This window comes from Humulus lupulus, chromosome 1 (assembly GCF_963169125.1).
Source record: "Humulus lupulus chromosome 1, drHumLupu1.1, whole genome shotgun sequence".
Classification (NCBI taxonomy): Eukaryota; Viridiplantae; Streptophyta; class Magnoliopsida; order Rosales; family Cannabaceae; genus Humulus; species Humulus lupulus.
The window spans coordinates 17,697,721-17,715,495 of NC_084793.1; the positions used below are offsets into that span (position 1 = coordinate 17,697,721).

The 17,775-nt window shown below is 32.8% G+C and overlaps 3 protein-coding genes across 5 annotated transcripts; 1 reads left to right on the plus strand and 2 right to left on the minus strand.

The window, feature by feature from the left end:
- Positions 1-1,734: 1,734 nt before the first annotated feature.
- Positions 1,735-5,496, minus strand: LOC133787809 (uncharacterized). Of its 3 annotated transcripts, none has more exons than XM_062225572.1 (13): positions 5,238-5,496; positions 5,046-5,112; positions 4,715-4,821; positions 4,524-4,592; positions 4,204-4,255; positions 3,981-4,028; positions 3,702-3,859; positions 3,368-3,606; positions 3,121-3,223; positions 2,813-2,941; positions 2,551-2,704; positions 2,202-2,296; positions 1,735-2,089 (listed from the first exon to the last, which is right to left on the minus strand). In XM_062225572.1, the coding sequence occupies exons 1-13, from the start codon at positions 5,448-5,450 to the stop codon at positions 1,907-1,909; spliced, it is 1,617 nt and encodes a 538-aa protein (XP_062081556.1). In that variant the 5' UTR covers positions 5,451-5,496; the 3' UTR covers positions 1,735-1,906. The 3 variants fall into 3 exon arrangements, with proteins under 3 accessions (XP_062081556.1, XP_062081555.1, XP_062081557.1); XM_062225571.1 differs by lacking the exon at positions 4,204-4,255 and adding an exon at positions 4,256-4,310; XM_062225573.1 differs by lacking the exon at positions 4,204-4,255 and adding an exon at positions 4,256-4,310 and having other exon boundaries at positions 3,121-3,211; positions 5,238-5,495.
- Positions 5,497-7,958: 2,462 nt separating this feature from the next.
- LOC133787861 (protein CHAPERONE-LIKE PROTEIN OF POR1, chloroplastic) lies at positions 7,959-10,405 on the plus strand. The gene is made up of 3 exons (XM_062225576.1): positions 7,959-8,358; positions 8,998-9,358; positions 9,984-10,405. The coding sequence occupies exons 1-3, from the start codon at positions 8,014-8,016 to the stop codon at positions 10,157-10,159; spliced, it is 882 nt and encodes a 293-aa protein (XP_062081560.1). The 5' UTR covers positions 7,959-8,013; the 3' UTR covers positions 10,160-10,405.
- Positions 10,406-10,979: 574 nt separating this feature from the next.
- On the minus strand, positions 10,980-14,747 carry LOC133787845 (protein ALTERED PHOSPHATE STARVATION RESPONSE 1-like). The gene is made up of 4 exons (XM_062225574.1): positions 13,237-14,747; positions 12,449-12,669; positions 12,109-12,332; positions 10,980-12,012 (listed from the first exon to the last, which is right to left on the minus strand). The coding sequence occupies exons 1-4, from the start codon at positions 14,144-14,146 to the stop codon at positions 11,166-11,168; spliced, it is 2,202 nt and encodes a 733-aa protein (XP_062081558.1). The 5' UTR covers positions 14,147-14,747; the 3' UTR covers positions 10,980-11,165.
- Positions 14,748-17,775: the final 3,028 nt, after the last annotated feature.

The window sequence follows — 17,775 nt, forward strand, 5'->3', positions numbered from 1 at the left end:
TCCTTGATCGTCTCATGCCAAATGGCTCGAACAAACCCACATTATAATGTGGTCTCAAGATATATCAACAACATGCGTACAAATAATCAATTTACCCTCAATGGCCCAAATTACCATCACACCCCTGTAATAAGAAATATGGACTCACATGCATGCATTTCACATCATATCATAATATAATCAACACATACATGCATTTTATCAATCAATAACACAATTAAGCAAGTATGGCCCTCCCGGCCTACTATTCACGCCGTTAAACACATCGGAGAATTCGGGGCATTACATATACTATAAAACTATAATTTATTCTATTATATATATATACATTTAAATAACAGTGAACCAATTTTTATTAAAATTATAGACAATGTTTACAACTTTAAAACTAAGCAAACATGTATTCTACGCTGCTTCTACATAGTAATTATTATATATATAGTCATATATTAAATATTATTATAATAATAATATTTTATAACATTTAAATTTATATTAATATAATTAATAAATGTCTATTGTTAGTTAATTTTAAAGGTATATTCTAATATTATATATATGTAGTCTTATATTAAATACTATTATAATAATGATATTTTATAATATTTAAATTTATATTAATATAATTAATAAATATTTATTTTTAGTTAATTTTAAATATATATTCGGTTAAATATTGAGAATATTCCATCAAAATTAACCAAACAAACCGTTAAAATAAAAACATTATGTTATCTACACATTTTTTATATAGAATAGACGAATATGATATAATTTGTATACCATAGTACTAAATTTTTATACCCAATAATTTGTAACATGAACAGTCAATCAATTATTTATAAATTTACAAATTTGTGTTTAAAATATAAAAATCACAACATTCGAGTCCTTAAGAGTCATTTATTTATATAATTTGAAGTTAATGGTCGATTTTTGTAAAATTAAGAACGTAATTGTAAAGAAAAAAAGTATTCAATTACTACTCTAACAATCCATGGTTGTAATGTGCCAAAAATCTTAACAAAAATTCCATATTATTAGTTTAGGAAAATTCTAGTGTGCACCCAATGTTTTTGGGAGCACCGGTACACCAATTTTTTGTTTTCTGTACGGGAATGATTTTCGACATAATTTTTGTTATGATCGTATACATTGTAGTTATTTAGAGTATTCAGTAAATTTTCAGAAAATTTCGAATAATTTACAATATCGAAAATATGATTCAAAGAGGTTATCTTCCACTCGCATAAGAAAAAACAATCACGCGTGCAATAGACTATTTGAACATTGTTTTGAGCACTTTAACTATTCAAAATTTTCTGAAAATTTACAAAATACTCTAAATAATTATAATATACATGGTCATAACAAAATTCGCCGAAAATCATTCCGGTATAAAAAAACAGGAGATGGTGTAACAGTATGCCCATTTTTAGGGGGTGCACCGTGCACCCTAGAAGTACACCGTGCACCCTAGAAGTACCCACCCATTAGTTTAAATTTACTCTTAAAGTCACCAAGTTATGTTTCTTTATGAGGGAGTAGAATAAACATCCTTGCAATTTAAGATTATAACCATTTGTCTTTCCTCGAATATGTACTAATATTTCCCAATAAAGGAATCAGATAAGAAAGTGCAAAGTTGGTTAAAAGGGAAAGTGGGTGTCTTTTTCATTCACATGAATAATGTTTGGCTTATAAAGAATCACAGTCTATTACTTTGTCTTGGGGTAAATAATAAAAGTAATTTATAAAAATATATGGTTTTTTTAAAAGTTATTTTGCAAAATTACATTCTATTTTATCTTTGCAAAAACATACTAAAAATTATTTTGCCAAAGCAATTTTAATAATAATAATAACGATAGTGAAATAGCTATAGAACTAAGCAACAAACAGTTGACTAAAGGAAATAATCTGACAATGGAAGCTGGGTTCTAAGTTCGTTAAGTCTTCTGTTGAGGGTGCGGAGAGCTTCAATATGAGGCTCATCTTCCTCAACTGGTATTATTTTAGCGAAGCTTCCTTCTTCAAGATAATCCACAACAAGGTTGGCAGATTCAAGTCCTGTGACATAAGATTTCTCCTGCCAAACAAAACAATCCAAAACTGTACATTCTTCTACTTTTGTCTCTCTCTCGCTAGAGATCAAAATGGTTAAGTTAAGACCCAAATAATAGTTTGTTGAGATTTCTAACCTGTGCCCATGCACCATGACGGTTTACTATCCAATCTCCGGCCATGAATAAGTTTGGGAAAGAGGTTGGACTACGTGTCATGTACTTGTATGAACCTGTATGACAAAAGTAAAAAAACAAAAGAGAACATAAAAAGGGAGCCTTACAATATGGTTTACAATACATAAAGAAAATAGTATAATGCAGAGAGTGGACCCTGGAAATGCAGAAAGAAAAACCATTTCACCAGCCAAATGGATCACCAGTCGATCCCATTAAGGTGGGGGCAGGCCTATCCAATTGGTTGGTAAGAATACTTTTACTTATGTAATGATTTGTTTGGGAAGAATATTCTTAAAGAAAGGTATACCAGGGAAGAAGTGAGCCAAAGATTTTGGAAATCTTTTAATCTCTTTCTCTGTAATGGTAGCATTCTCCAAGCCATTGATTATCTTTGAGAGGTAAGACATAACTTTTGGAACTATAAACTCATCCTTCAGTGGCAATAATTCATTGGCATGGTACTGCACCCAAATACATTTGATAGAAGGGATAAGGTATAAATTTCTTTATAATGTGTCTGAAAAAACTCCTTTATGAGCGAATAGGCATAGAAAGGTTTTGATACTCACAAAATCAGCCTGTATCACCGAGACGGGACTGTCTTTATGCTCATCTTGAATTGCGTTCAAATGAAAGAAGGTCCATCCAAATGAACCATCGAATCCAGAACAGGCATTGCTTGCATATGGAATATTTACCTGTAAGCAGTTTATGATCATTGTTGTACCTAGTTAGCTAGAGAAACTTACACTTCCACAACAAGGCTTAAATAAATGCAGATCATTTGGGATTGATTCTAGTTTTTTTATATCTTTTTTATCCATAAAGAAAAACTCAAACAAATAGATGTGAGAAAAGGAACTTTCTTTGCATTCACCTTTCTATCAAGCCAAAGTTTGACACTTAGCACATCGATGGTATTCAAGTTCAGAATCTTGAGAAACTCCTCTCTTGTACACATCACTGCACTATACACAGTTCTTCCACAGACAGCATTAGCTAAACAAGACAGGTTTATCAGGCTTATAACTAGAACAAACAATAAGCTGTAAAGGGTGTCCGCTGCATACAATGCAACAATTAAGAGTGAAGTGAAAAGTACTCAATTGTGAATCAAAACACACCTGTCCTTAATAAGATCTTGAAGTGTAGAGATTCCAATAGCTAGGATAACTGCATCAGCATCATATATTTTTTTACCACAAATTACTGCTGAAACACGGCCTGTTTCTTCATTGAGGGAGAAATCAGTTACTTTTCTACCCTCTGGAAATTTGCATCCTTTTGTTTTCATGGAATCAATCCACGGTTCAAAAATCTTTTCTCTAACTGTCCCACGACACCATACCGGATCAAAATCTTTCTACATCCACCAACAAGTAAAAATTCATTCAAAATGGATTTCATGATGCTCACCAAATATTGGAAAAATCTAGAAAGGAACTGAACCCATCAAACCTGGTGAGCAAGGATGATGTAGTACAGCATTCCCAGAGTTGTAGCAGCACTACATTGTTCTGCTGGAGCATATAGACCGACTTGAAGCAATGGCCCAATCACTTTGTTATAGAACCTTTCCGAGCAGCCAAACTGCTTGAAAAGCTCCCTCGCAGTAACTACCAGTTAAATCTCTAAATAAGATACCCCAACAATTCATCTTTGGTTTATTCAATCTTTAAGGCATGACACTACTAATCTACTGATTCTGGAACTTGACACTGCAATAAAAATCCTTACTCGTATCATATTTTCTCCACGCTGTATCTGTGTTGTCAAAGTCAATAGCTGAAATATAAAATAGTTATATATGTTAGTAAATGTCTCTGATACAAAGTAAGATCACATGTTGTAAATGTGTTATCGTATTTAGTAACTAAACTGCTTATAAGGACAAAGTCCCTTTGGTCAATACAAGGAATGGTTCAGTATCAGATTTCAGACTTCTTAGTAGACTACATACCTGCTGCCATGAAAGGAAGTGAAGTTAATCGATTTCTTAGTAGACTACATACCTGCTGCCATGAAAGGAAGTGAAGTTAATCGATCCACCAATGGGAGCTGAAGAAACTGCAAAACAGGTAAAGATTACTGAGTAACACAAGTGATAGAGATAATCAAGCGATAAAGAAAATCAAGGAACTTCCTTATCAAGGTATTTATAACATACATGTATATCTTGTAAGAAAATACTTTGATTTTCTCTATCGGATCAACAAGGCTGCATATACCATTGCAAGAGAAATATAAGACAAGAAATATAAGGATTGAAGCAAAACATACTTGGGTATAGAATAAGGTGCCTAAGGGAGTGGGCAGCTGAGGCAGGTCTTGGAATATTGGAAACTCAACCTGAAAAATCATGACCACCCTCTCATTCTAAGTTTCAACTCAATCATAATCATTTTTTTATTTTTGATGATGGGAAGAAAACCTATTATCTTACAAAAATATTGAACCTGACTCTATACTACCTCCAATCCCTCCTCCGAATATTGAGCTGATTTTGTCCGGTTGGTGAATGGTTTGATACCCAGCTCATCAACAAGGCTATATATGTTTCGGTATGGATACCAATATCCTAACCCCAAAAAATATTAATTATCTCACACTGATTCTTTATCAAAATCAACGGTTAACACGCATTAATAGCACAAAGAAATAATAGTAAAAAGTTGCATAAATAACCTCATAGAAAACTCCAAATAAACGAAATGTTAAAAATAAGGTTTTTCACTGATTATAATGATAACAAAATCCCAGTTGAGAAAAATGAACTATCTTAGCCATAAGAGGCATCCTTACCTCGAATACCAACATCTTCAAGACCACCAAGACCATAATCGCCTTCAAGAACAGTAACATCAAACCCCTGAAATTAGATTTCAAAAACAAGTCAAACTTTCAGCGAGACTAATATCAAACATATAGAGTTCGAAACCAAACAAAACCGTACCAAAAGGGAAAAGGGTTTCGATAATCAAGAACTGTATATACCTGGTTACAGAGATGGTGAGCGGCTCCAAGTCCAGCCCAACCGGACCCAACAACAACCACCTTCTTCTTCTTCTTCTCACTTGACCCTCCATTAGCGTGGTCTGGCAGAGCTTCAGCCACGCAACGAACCCGGTTTCCATATCTGGGATAGAAAGATTTTAGGGTCTGTGGGATTGAGACTGTCACAGTGAGTCTCCAACTGGTTAACGACATTGTACAAGTGTAACGACTTTAAACGGTCACCTATTCACTTCAGTCATATATTAAAGACTTTTTTTATAAATACCAATTTAATTTTAAATATCGAAATAATAACAATAAATATATTTGAGCTATTATTTATTTAGTTTTGGTTTGTTTTGGAAATTCTGGCCATGAAAGCTGCACGTTAGTAGCTTAAAACGCTACTACATATGTCTTTTATGGTCTCTGTCTCTATTAGGCGTGTCAGATCTAACGACTTCGGGAGTGTTTTCTTTTGATCTTGACCGTCCATTTCTACCAATATCATTGATTTTATTTTATTAAAATTAAGAGGACAAAATATTTGAAGCTGTTTGGTTTGGTCCCCCACCCCAAACCCAAACACATCTTTGTCACAAATTATTGACAACGAAAAAAAAAACTCTCATTTACATATATATTAAATAATAATTAAAAAAACAAAAGAATGTGATAATACCTTATAATATAATCTACAATACATTAATAATAATAATAATTGTGGTGTTTATTTTGTTGCAATAATCTTTTAGCTAGTGCGTGTACATACATTTATATATTGTACTATATTTGGGTATTTCACAATCATAAGCACTGTTTTTTAGCCATAATAATTAATTAATTTATATAACTTTAATGTAAACATACTCATCAAACACACCACATAGCTATTTTAAATTCAATTGACCATAGACTTCTCAATCTAATAAATAATAAAGGTTATGATTCACTTACTTGGCATTAGCCCAATTAATTAGGAGTTCATAAAATAATACACAAGAATTTAGGGTCCTTAACAAAATTGAATTGAGTGGTCAATAATTTAGAAACTATAGACTTGGGGTTTGTTTGGTATACAGAAATTTGGACACGGGAATGAGAATCTGAACATCTTTTCATGTTTGGTACTGAGTTTAAGTTTTTTTAACATGAGAATCTGTACTCCAGGGTTTTAACTTGTCTTGATTCTAGGTTCAAGGGAAACAAATGGTTTTCAGATACCCAAAAATGTGAAACACTTCAAAATTATTATTATTATTTAAAAAAAAATCTTAAACCAATAATTTTTAGTTAATGACTTATTTTATTTTTGAAATTTATAATATAAAAACAAATATACATATATCAAACTATAAAATGATAAATAATATTTGTTTATTTAACGAAATTGATTTATAAAGACTTTATATTGTTACTTTAGTTTAAAATAACAAATGCAATGTTATTAAAAATAAAATAAAGGTATTTTTGTAATTTTAAAAATTATACTTGATTCTAGTATTCAATATATGTATATTTTTAATTCTGATAAAAAATATTTCATAAGTAAAATTGTTTATAAATTATTTTGATGAAATATATTATTATATTAATTTTATTAAAATATGAAATCTTAATAGATTCCTATGCACAACCAAACACAGAAAGTGATATTCACATGAATCATAGATAAGATTTCAGTGTATAACCAAACACAATGATGTAAGTTTCCAGACTATCACATTACCCTCTTCAACTTTCCCAATAATATGAAAACTGTGAGCTACTCATACCAAACGACCCATTGGGGTTTTAAACACTATAAATTTGTTCATAAATAAAAAATAGGGGTATTTGCGGCATAAATTACGGTTAAATACCTAATCTTTTATTTTTACGGCAAAAATACTAAATGTTTAATATATGTTAAAGATAAATATTTAATTTTTTTTTCTTTGAGGCAAAAATATCTAAATTACTTCCTCTGTTACAACTGTTAAGCATATTGACTAAACATACATTTGTAACTCTATAATCGGTCAATTTCATATTTATTTTTTTAAAAAATATATTTTAAATTAGAAAAAGAAATTGAAAAGACGTTTTAAATTAATAAAAATTTAAAAAATACATATTTTGATAACAAAAATACCTAACTTACATAGTGATACATATATACCGAGTCAACACTTAAATATCTAAATTAATATAATAATAATTATAAGCATAACATGAATTACAAAATAAGATGTAATTTATTTGGTGAATCAATTTTTGTATATTCCAAATAATTTTATTCACAATTATATATGTTACCTAAATCACTGACGTTTATTTATATAATAACATCTTAATATGTGATTGCGTATTAATCGAGAAATACTAACTAAATTGATGCTAAATTTAGTATATTTTTCCAACTAAGCCAGTCATATAGCTAAATTTAGTATTCACAAATTTTACGCATTGAATAAAAAGAATTAAAAATTGTATAAACAATTATCACTAATCTGGTCTGACCGTCATTTTCCGTTCATCTAACGGTGGATAATTAAGGGAGAGTACTCCACGGCTCAATCATCAAACATTTCTTACAAAAAAACAAATCTAATAATAGGTTTATTCTCCGTAGCTTAGCCGTTATTTTGTTTTCATTTTCGTTATTTTTCATCAAATAAAAAACGGTTTTATTAAGTAAAATTAATTTTAATTTAATTTATATAAAAGGTAGTCAGATTCGGAGCTTTGGCTTGCTTAAAAATCAGCCTCACGTTTCTTTGGTCTCTGTAAAAAAATGGCAGCCACTCTCTCCGTTCGGCCCAACCGCATAACCGGCGGTTCTCCGTACAATCGGCCACCAGTCAGACGAACCGGCCCGGCTTACCTTCGAAAGTTACTGACTAAGAAATTGGAGCTATGGAGTGGCTCAATCGAGTCGACCCGTGGGGGCGCATTAGCCAGAACGCCTGCGCTGGTCCGAGCCGGCTCCAGAGCCGATGACTCTGCGCCGTTCGAGATGTCGGTAGAGAACGCCTTAAAACTCCTCGGAGTCTCCGATGGTGCTTCGTTCGATGACATACTTCGCGCCAAGAACTCGATCGTAGCCTCTTGTAAGGATGACAAGGACGCAATTGCGCAGGTTTTTTCTTCTTCTTTTCTTTAATTTTTTATAAATTATTGTTTATTTGGTCATTGGGCTTCGAAATTTCTCTAAGGATCCTGATTGAAAAATGATATAACTCCATAATTTGTGCAAAAATACTATTATTTTAAAGTTTTAATGGGTTTTCTTTTGATTTTTTTTTCCAATTTAGGAAAGATAACTGGAAACAATTAGTTTAGTCACTTAAAGTTCAAATTTTTGATATGGGTACTTCATTGAATCTTGATAACTATCTTTTAAGTAGCAGCTGCTCAACCTTGTTATCAGGGCAGAAAAATAAAATTAAAAATTATAACTTTGGAAAGTGTATTTATATATCTATATGTATTATATTAGTCTTCATGGTTGCAAACGTTATAGTTCTGTTGGGTCTTATAATCTTAGCATTAGTGTCCCTGCAGTGAATTTGCCTTGGGCAACTAACAACATGGCTTGTTTTTTTTATAATTAAAATTAAGTCTCATTTTGTTGCTTAATCCTATTACGATCTGTGTATATCTATCAATATGGATAGGAATTGTTGTGATGATATACATTTTATTTTGATGAAATTCGTTATTTTATTGTTTTAGAACCTTCATTGATTTATCACTGTCATGTTAAATTGCCATTTAGGTGGAAGCTGCATATGACATGTTGCTCATGAGGAGCTTAACTCAGAGGCGAGCAGGAAAGGTTGTAAGTAGTAACATTCGTTATGCTGATGTTAAGCCTGTAGGTGCTTCTGGAATGGGATCAATGCCTCAATGGCTGCAGACTTCTGTAAAGAAATCTCCAGTTTCGGTAGAGACTCCATCAAGGGGTGAGTTAGGCCTAAAGGCAGGTGTTTATGGAGCTTTGATGGTCTTAACTTACGTTAATGGAGCCACCACATCCTCTGGCTTGCCATATTCTGAGGCTGATGTTCCTGGATTAATTTTGGCGGGTAGTTTTGGAGCTTCCTTGTACTTCATGACGAAAAAGAATGTTAAGTTAGGTAATGTTTTTATTCTTGTGTATTAGTTTTTTTGGGATGAATTTTTGGATTGAAGCTTTCCCAAATTACATCATATGGATCATCCATCACATCATTATGTTGTTGATGCACAATTTTGTCAGTTGTAGGAAGTCTTAACAATATTTGTGAATTTGCTTTTTTATATTCTATGGTTAGAAAAAGGAGATGCTAGAGAGGAATGGAAGATGATTAAAAGAAATGTTAAGGAAGTATACATGTGTTTTGTTCAACGGAAAATGTACTTTTGACGACCAACCATATAATTGGACGGAGAATTTGTTGTTAACAGGATATGTTCTCTCTTGAAATTGTTTTTCTCAGTTATAAAACTTTGGCAGTTTTATTTGGTGACTGGAGTGTTATCATGGAAGATATATCGACCTTTTGAGGAAAGAATCTGCCATTGACAGTAGTTGAGTTTGTATCAATTTTACACTATCTAGTTAACTCTGTTGGATGCGCTGTTCTGATTCATTTAATAGGGGACAAATTGGTATATGTGATGTTACGAGGGGTGAATCGAGTAAAGGGTACATTGGAAAGATTTTGACTTAACCTACAATTAATTATGCGTAGACTTATTACACTCTGTTTGTCTTTGCAGGGAAGGCTACTATAATAACCATAGGTGGGCTTGTTGCTGGTGCAGTGGTGGGGTCAGCAGTTGAGAACTGGTTGCAGGTAGATATTGTTCCTTTTCTGGGTCTGCATTCTCCTGCTGCTGTAGTGAGCGAAGTTATACTTTTATCTCAATTCTTAGTGTCACTGTATTTGAGGTAGAGCTAAAAGAAGACTGTGATAGTAACTCAATTGTGAAATCTGTAATTATGCATTCCCATGATCATACCCAAGGTCTTTTTTCCCCCTATTAGGATGTGTATCATTGCATATTGTACAAAAGCAAATTTTAAGTTAACAGAACTCAATCATTTGGAATTTTCTCCCAGAATAATAGACATGTAAAAACCAAAACACTCTGTTTTGGGGGTTAAGCCTGATTATATTTATATATTATTTCTTTTGATATGTAAGATCTGTGCTCTTTTTAAGAAAATGCTGCTCAAATCATTATTGAACACTACATGCACTATTACTTTAAAAAAAGCTTAAAATTAGAAGAAAAGTACTAATCTTGAAGTGGGCTCGGAATGGACTTCCTCGTTTCCCTCGGCTTCACAGATAACTGGGCGATTTTTGTTTTTGCTAGTATAGTCAATTCACACCATGGCTTTGCAGTGGTGAGAATGATGTCCAATGGCCCATCAGAAGCTAAATATTACCAAAGACAGCGTCTGTATTCTATTTTCTTTACAGTCTGCAGCAGCACTAGTCATTTCTTTGTCATTTTGTCAGGAATTATTGATCTGCCTTTATTAGGCCAGAATATCATAAAGTCACAGTAGAATAATCTTTGTGGTTAGATGATATTAAATCAAGCCACTAATAATCTACCAGAAAAACCGGGGTTTGTCCTATCAAGTAAACCAACCAGGACCATCCATTGGCTTTGCCCTTTTCCTGGTTCGGAATTTAATCTTAAGATTACAACATTCTGGTTCGGAACATAATCTTAAGATTACAACATAAGAAATAAGAGACATTTGTGTAAAAAAAATCTTATAGCAACTAACACTGTCCAAGTAACAGCAAGCAATTCGTGGTTACAACACTCCAAAAGATTACAAAGTTCAAATAAATGTGTCTCAGCGAGCTGCTTTGACACATTATATATACAAATCCACAAGACAACAATCCTCGAACCCAATTCACTCAATATGAGTTCTCTCTAATATGTCATTTTGCTGTTGTTTTGTTCAACTCTAGTGTCCTCTATATATGACATGTTCCCAGCCTTCTCCGAGTTTTCACTATCAGTCACTAGGTCATTGTACATGTTCTGAGATGCCTTAGAGAATTCTATCAAGGACTCAAAAACCGTACAAAACCCAGTCTGAAATCCGTTCAATGTGATCCTTTGAGTTTCCAGCATGAGATTGTGGTGTTTTTCCTTCTCTACATCCAGCCTTCTTCTCAACATGTCTAGCTGATCTTTCTTCTCATTCAAATATTCATTCGGATTTTCAGCGTCTGATTCTTTGTGCTCAATAAATTTTGATTCGAGAAACCTGCCCTCTGTCTTCTGGAATGCAAGAACTCTCCTGTCAAGTTCTTTAGCTAAGCTATCAACTTTCCTTTTCTGTAGCTGTTCTTGACCTTGCTGAACCAAAAGAGCCTTCACATCTTTCGTAAAGCTTCTCAATGCAAAGGCCACTGACTTCTCTGGCAATTTCTCTATGGAGGCTAACCAGTCATGGCATATCATGAGCAATGGTGGACCATTGACTCTGCAGGACACAGCTGAGCCCTTGCTTCTAGAGTAGAATTCAACTTCAGGGACTATGAACTTGGTTAGCCAACCATGAAGAGCTTCAACATATGCTTTCTGGGCTGCAACATATTCCACAAAGCAGGCGCGCCAGTTGTGAAGCTCAGCCTGGAGCTGAACAGTTGCCATCCAGTGAGATTCGTTACTGAATTTCCCAAAAGCAGGACAAGTAAATTTTTTGACTTCAATCAAAATCTTATTCTGGGTTTCATGTGATTCCAACAAAATCTTCCATGTTCGAGTTAATCTGCACAAGATAACAGTGTCAAACCAAGTAAATCCAGAAAACAGAGCAAATCGTTAAGTAACTCAACTGTTCTAGTATTCCTTTTCGCTTTCATACCCTTTCAACAGTTCAACAATCTGAGGCAACAATTCTTCATCTCTTAATTTCTCAATTTTTATCGAGATTGATTCAGCGCTCCTAATTGCAACCAAGATCCTGGCATACAAATCTTTCACTGTAGCTCTAGTTTTATCCATAGTAAGTTCATCATCTCCTCTGACATCCAGGTTTCTCAAGCGTGAACACTTTTTCTCATACAGTTTCCTTGTGCTATCTCCAGCCTATGGACATTGAAAAGAATATCACATGAGTTTTAAAGAATACACCACAAATGGTCTATCAAGTATTCTAGTATTCGTTTGTCAGTTTTTACAGTTTAAAGAAATGAACAATTTACCTTTACTTCTTCATAGAGCTTCTTTTCCCAAGCATATAGCCTTCCTAGTGTAAGTGAATGGCTTCCAGAAGCCATTCCTCCATAATCATCGAAAAGATCATTCCTAAATTCTGTCCACGATGAACTACTTTTGGAGCTTGATGCTACTAGACTCTTACATGATGAAGGCTTAGATATAATGGATCGGTGCCGTGCAGACTGAATGAGTTTTGTTGAGTTCTCTGTATTAAATAAAACAATCCAATAATCATTTAAGCACGCCAACATGATTATGAAACATTAGAAGTGAGTTTAGCAAGTAGATGTTTAACAACACAGACCAAAAAAAATATGAAGTGAATATCAGACCTGCCATGACAAAGCAGGAGATAGGGCAGCAATATATCTCAGCTAATCCCAACTCACTAAAAGTTAAATTACAGAGCAAAATTGCTATCACATTTGTGCAACTAGAAATTACACAGCAAAGTTGCAAATGAAAAATAAAAAAAAACTTTTGTACTGAAGGCCCCTATGAAGAACCTGGTCAAACATGGAACTGTAGTGGGTGAATGTGTATGTGTATGTGTGTGACTAGAGGTTAAACCAAGCCTGGCAGTTGTTTGGGGAGCCAGCCAACAAAAGAAATGTCAAATTTAGGAAATTAAAATAGAAAATCCCACCTAATATATTCACCACATCCATTGAAGATCAGCTTAGAAATTGAGCTGCAACTGATAAAAGACTCAAGCACAGCTAAGTGAAAAGTCTTTACAAAAATTTTGTCCAAGGAGAAAACATAGACTCACCTTTTATTTCTTCCAAACCAGACTGCATTTGAACCATATTAGCCTCTAACATCCTGGAGACATCTTTCCCAGACTCATAAGCCTTAATAAAATAGTCCTCAATATCCTTCAAAGCTTCCAAAAGTTCCCTTCCTTCCACTGGCGTGTCAATGACCGTTAAGCCCTTTGGCTCCACCTGGTTCACACTAGTTTCATCTATCTTGGCTACTTCATTTACTGTTCCATTCTCAACCCTCTTTTCGTCCTTATCTTCAGCCACCACCACCTTGTTTTCTTCCTCCTCCAGTTCAGGAATCCCTTCCTCTTCCCTCACCACCCTCAAAACGTCGTCGTCTAAGTTGTGGCGGTACCCGCTGATAACCTCCGGTCTGTTCACATTGTCAAATGGATTAAAGAAATCCCACCCAAAATCTCTCTGGGGTGATGGCATTGAAGGTGGTGGCATTTGCATGTAAAAGTACCCACATGGCTGATGAAGCTCTTCTCTCCTCTCTGGTTCTCTTATTACTTCTCTCACTTCTTCTTCTTCGTCTTCTTCTTCTTGCTCTTCGGAGTCTGAAGAAGATGTTGAGGAAGCGCATGAACCACAGTCAACAGTTTCACAGGTTGACTCAGATGGCATTTGCTGGAGGAACATGGGGTTCGTTATCACGTTCTGGTTTTCACATGGTGGAGAGGAAGAAGAGGAGCAAGGTGGTGGGAAGGTAATGAGGAAAGGTGAAGAAGGAGAAGAATGGCGTGCGACAAAGAGCTTTATGGCTGCTGAAACTGCAAACAGAGCTTGAGAATACCTCCAATGAGCCTCTGCAAGAGCATGTCTTTTATCAACAGCTAACTTTAGCTTTTGTTTTCTTTCTCTACAGATGGATACTACTTCTTCCTCCTCTAGCTTTGATGCAACACAACCCATCTCTTCACTTCTCTAAAGTTGAGATTTTTCTAACTTTTTTTTGCAAATGGGTTAGACAGAATAAGTGGAAAGGTTGGATCTTTTTTATTTTTTTATTAGGGAGAAAAAATGATTATGAGAGGAATCTGTATATTCCTCCCTGGAAAAAAGGAGGTGGGGTTCTGCCCATATGAGGAAATGGTTTCTGATCTAGGTGGGTTTTGCCGAGTTGGAAATGTAGCTATCTGAGAAGTACTAGACCAAAATATGTGTCATCTTTTCTTTTGGTGATTATGAAGTAAGAACATAAGGGTTTCTACCAGAAAAGTAGCTCGTGGGGACCTGAAACCCATTTGATCTGAATAAAGAGAGCCTTGCTTACAAACATAGATAATATGTTATAGCGTAAATGCATTACCTTTTTTTTCTTTTCAATCTTTTTTGCTACTAAACCAAGAAGTTTACTTCTCACTAAACCATCTCACTGGTGTAACACATGTGAGAGAGAGTGAGAGAGAGAGAGAGAGGTAAATGACAGAGTAAAGACTAAAGACCAGGTAGAACCATAGGTGGGTAAGAAGGTAGGGGCTCGAGAAAGAGAGAGAAGAGAGTGTTCTTGTGTTTAGTAATATGTACTACTCTTAACAACTGAGCTTAACACAGTTTAAAGCTATTATTTTTATTTTTCTCCCCTCTCCTCTCTTCTCCATGAAAGAAACAAAGTAATAAAAGAAAACTTGTGCCAGTCGGTTAATAAAAAGGAGTCAAACTAAGTAAATTACCGGTGAAAGGATGGTCACAAAATTGCAGAGAAATCAGAGAAGTTTTTGTCCTGTCCCTGTTGGCCATTCTCTGAACAAATAAAAGAAAAAAAACTTGTATCCTTCTCTTTTCTTTTTTAAATAATAATAATAATTAACAACTTCTAATAATGAGAGCATAATTGTGTTTCATACTAAAAAATCAGGTTGGTTAAGTATGAGTTTAAGAAACTTTAAAGTCAGAACTATCAATTTCTTCATCAGTAAAGACAAATATATCCCTTATAAGATTATTTTACAAGAGCACTAGATTTTTTATTTTATTTTTGTTATAAACACAATTGCACTAAATTTGGTTTAACATATAAATAAAAAGAAGGTTCTTTTAGGGTTCATTTATGATTCAGGTGGCAACATTTACCATTGAATTCTTTGTTTTAGAGCTCACGTGAGAAAATTAAATGCTTTGATGTTATGATACATTATTAGGCCATCCCAACCATATCACAAAATAACACCAAAAAAATGTGTTAGAATATTTGGGAGGAAGTACCAAATTAGTGATGCATTGCTAATATATACATTATTCTAAAAAAAAACTTGTTCTATTTGTGTGTTAAAAATTGGGTCAAATTTGACATACAATATTGCATGATGCATATTTTGTATCATCATAAATGTTACACTTTTTTATTTATTTTTATGTTATTTTTATTATTTTGGCATTATTTTTATCTATTTGCATTAAATGTTATATTTTTTACTTTTTTATTATTGTCTTATAGTATCAACAATAAAATATAAAGAAAAATAATTAATTTTTTATATATTTTCAATAAATATCAAATTAGCATTAATGAAATATTAAATTTTAAAACAATTTTTACAATTGTGCATTGGAGCATAATGCTAAAAATTGTGCTAAATATATTGACTTTTTGTGCCAAATATAACACACTATTTACATCTCCCATGTGAGATATTCTTATATTTTTTTTCCATTCCAACCACAACACCAAAAAATATATTCTTTATTATTATATTATTTTCTTAATAAAATATATAATATTCTTTTTATTATTATATTATTTTACTAAAATCAACACAATTATTATATCCAATTAATTATTTTAATAAAAATAAAACTATTAATTAATTACATGACAATAATACTATAGATTATTAAAGTTCGGTACATTAAAATATCATATTACATGTGCTAAAATAAATATTACATTACTAGAGGAAAAACATTACATTAAATTAAATTTAAAACATAAAACACACTTGAAAAGATTAATGAAATTATACTAAATTTTCGAGTTAGTATACTCGTCCAACAGGTGTTCAATTAATGCATTTTGAAGTTTAATGTGAGTTTGCTTATCCTTGATTTTTCTATGCTAACAAATAATTCTTGAAATCAAACATTATCATCGTCCATCATCTCAACTTTTGGACTTGGCACTTCGACTTCACTCTTCAATTGAGGCATTAACATCAAGTTCATCTTATTCCAACATATTTTTTAAACAACTACGTTTTCTTCCAAAATGTCTTCAATTTGCATTGCTTCATACTCACTTGAGGAAGATATGCACTTGTGTCATATCTATGTTGACATTTCTCAAGATCCAATCATAGGAAGAAACCAATCAGGAAAAATATTTTGGGAAAGAGTTAAATCAGAGTACCACAAGTCTTCGATATCTAGTAATCAACCTCGACCGAGAAGATCTTTGCAAACTCGAATGTCGACCATTCTTGCTGCAGTTGCGAAATTGAGGGGATGCATTAACCAAATTGAAAATAAAAACCCAAGTGGTGCTTCACAGGAAGATATTGTCAATGTATATTATTATTATAGTTTACTTATTGTTATTAACTTGTTTTCAAATTTTATTGACATCATTCTCTTATTTATAATTTAACAGTTAAATCAAGCAAAGATGTTATTAGCCCAAGATCCAAAATACAACCGAGCCTTCAAGTTTGATCATGTGTGGGTCATCCTTAAAGATATTGAGAAATTTACGAATGACAATACCAATACACCAACTAGATTCCAACAAGAATGTCGTAATTTTACTTCGTCCAAATCATTTTCTCACAATTTCGAGTCACTGACATCGCCATCCATCGGTATGAGTGTTGGGATTAGTGCATTTTAAAGCATATGTATTGAACAATGTTTTATGAAGTAAATAATTGACATGAATTTTTGCATATATTTATTGTTCTATTATTATTATAATAAAATTATATGAATATCATGAAATTCACAAATTCGTTATTGTGACTACAATCTTGTATTGGTACGAGATGATTAAGACTGTAGTGAACGAATTTAAACAGTTTGTAGTAAAACAAAGTTATATGGAATCTTTGGATTAAATACTGTAAATACGGTTCACTAGTATTATTAATACATGTAATCTAGATCCGAATTACTAATGTAGTAGGACATCTTAGTAGAGGTATTTTGTATAAAGTGGTTATACATGAACGAGACCCAATATGTTATTAATATACTTAATAATATCATTTATTTTATAAGTATTAATTTAACATATCAATAAGATGATCATATACAAATTGATCTTAATCCTGGAGTTATTATGAACTCCTATTTATATCATACGAGTACTTTGATTCACTCGTTATGGTTTGTCAGAATGAGCAGGCTGTGATTAGTGCTCAAAAATTCCAATTTATTAGTTTAAAGTGTAAAATATATTAAGTTTTAATTAATATTTTCATGATTTTACTGTACTATATTTTATAATTGAAAATATTAATTTTAATTTAATTTATGTTTTATTTTGTAGGAATTAATTGGTATTTTTGGCACTTGGAAATAAAAAAAAAAGAAATAATCAAAACTAAAAA

What these genes read in the sequence shown, in the direction of transcription:
- LOC133787845 (XM_062225574.1), bottom strand. Translation starts at nt 14,146, where the DNA reads ATGGGTTGTGTTGCATCAAAGCTAGAGGAGGAAGAAGTAGTATCCATC. An exon ending in TGGTTTGGAAGAAATAAAAG is followed by an intron (nt 12,670 to 13,236) that starts GTGAGTCTATGT and finishes TATTTAATACAG; the next exon opens with AGAACTCAACAAAACTCATT. An exon ending in AGCTCTATGAAGAAGTAAAG is followed by an intron (nt 12,333 to 12,448) that starts GTAAATTGTTCA and finishes CAATGTCCATAG; the next exon opens with GCTGGAGATAGCACAAGGAA.
- LOC133787809 (XM_062225571.1), bottom strand. Translation starts at nt 5,450, where the DNA reads ATGTCGTTAACCAGTTGGAGACTCACTGTGACAGTCTCAATCCCACAG. An exon ending in TTTGGCTCACTTCTTCCCTG is followed by an intron (nt 2,297 to 2,550) that starts GTATACCTTTCT and finishes TTTGTCATACAG; the next exon opens with GTTCATACAAGTACATGACA. An exon ending in GTCATGGTGCATGGGCACAG is followed by an intron (nt 2,090 to 2,201) that starts GTTAGAAATCTC and finishes TTTGTTTGGCAG; the next exon opens with GAGAAATCTTATGTCACAGG.
- LOC133787861 (XM_062225576.1), top strand. Translation starts at nt 8,014, where the DNA reads ATGGCAGCCACTCTCTCCGTTCGGCCCAACCGCATAACCGGCGGTTCT. An exon ending in ACAAGGACGCAATTGCGCAG is followed by an intron (nt 8,359 to 8,997) that starts GTTTTTTCTTCT and finishes ATTGCCATTTAG; the next exon opens with GTGGAAGCTGCATATGACAT. An exon ending in GAAAAAGAATGTTAAGTTAG is followed by an intron (nt 9,359 to 9,983) that starts GTAATGTTTTTA and finishes TTGTCTTTGCAG; the next exon opens with GGAAGGCTACTATAATAACC.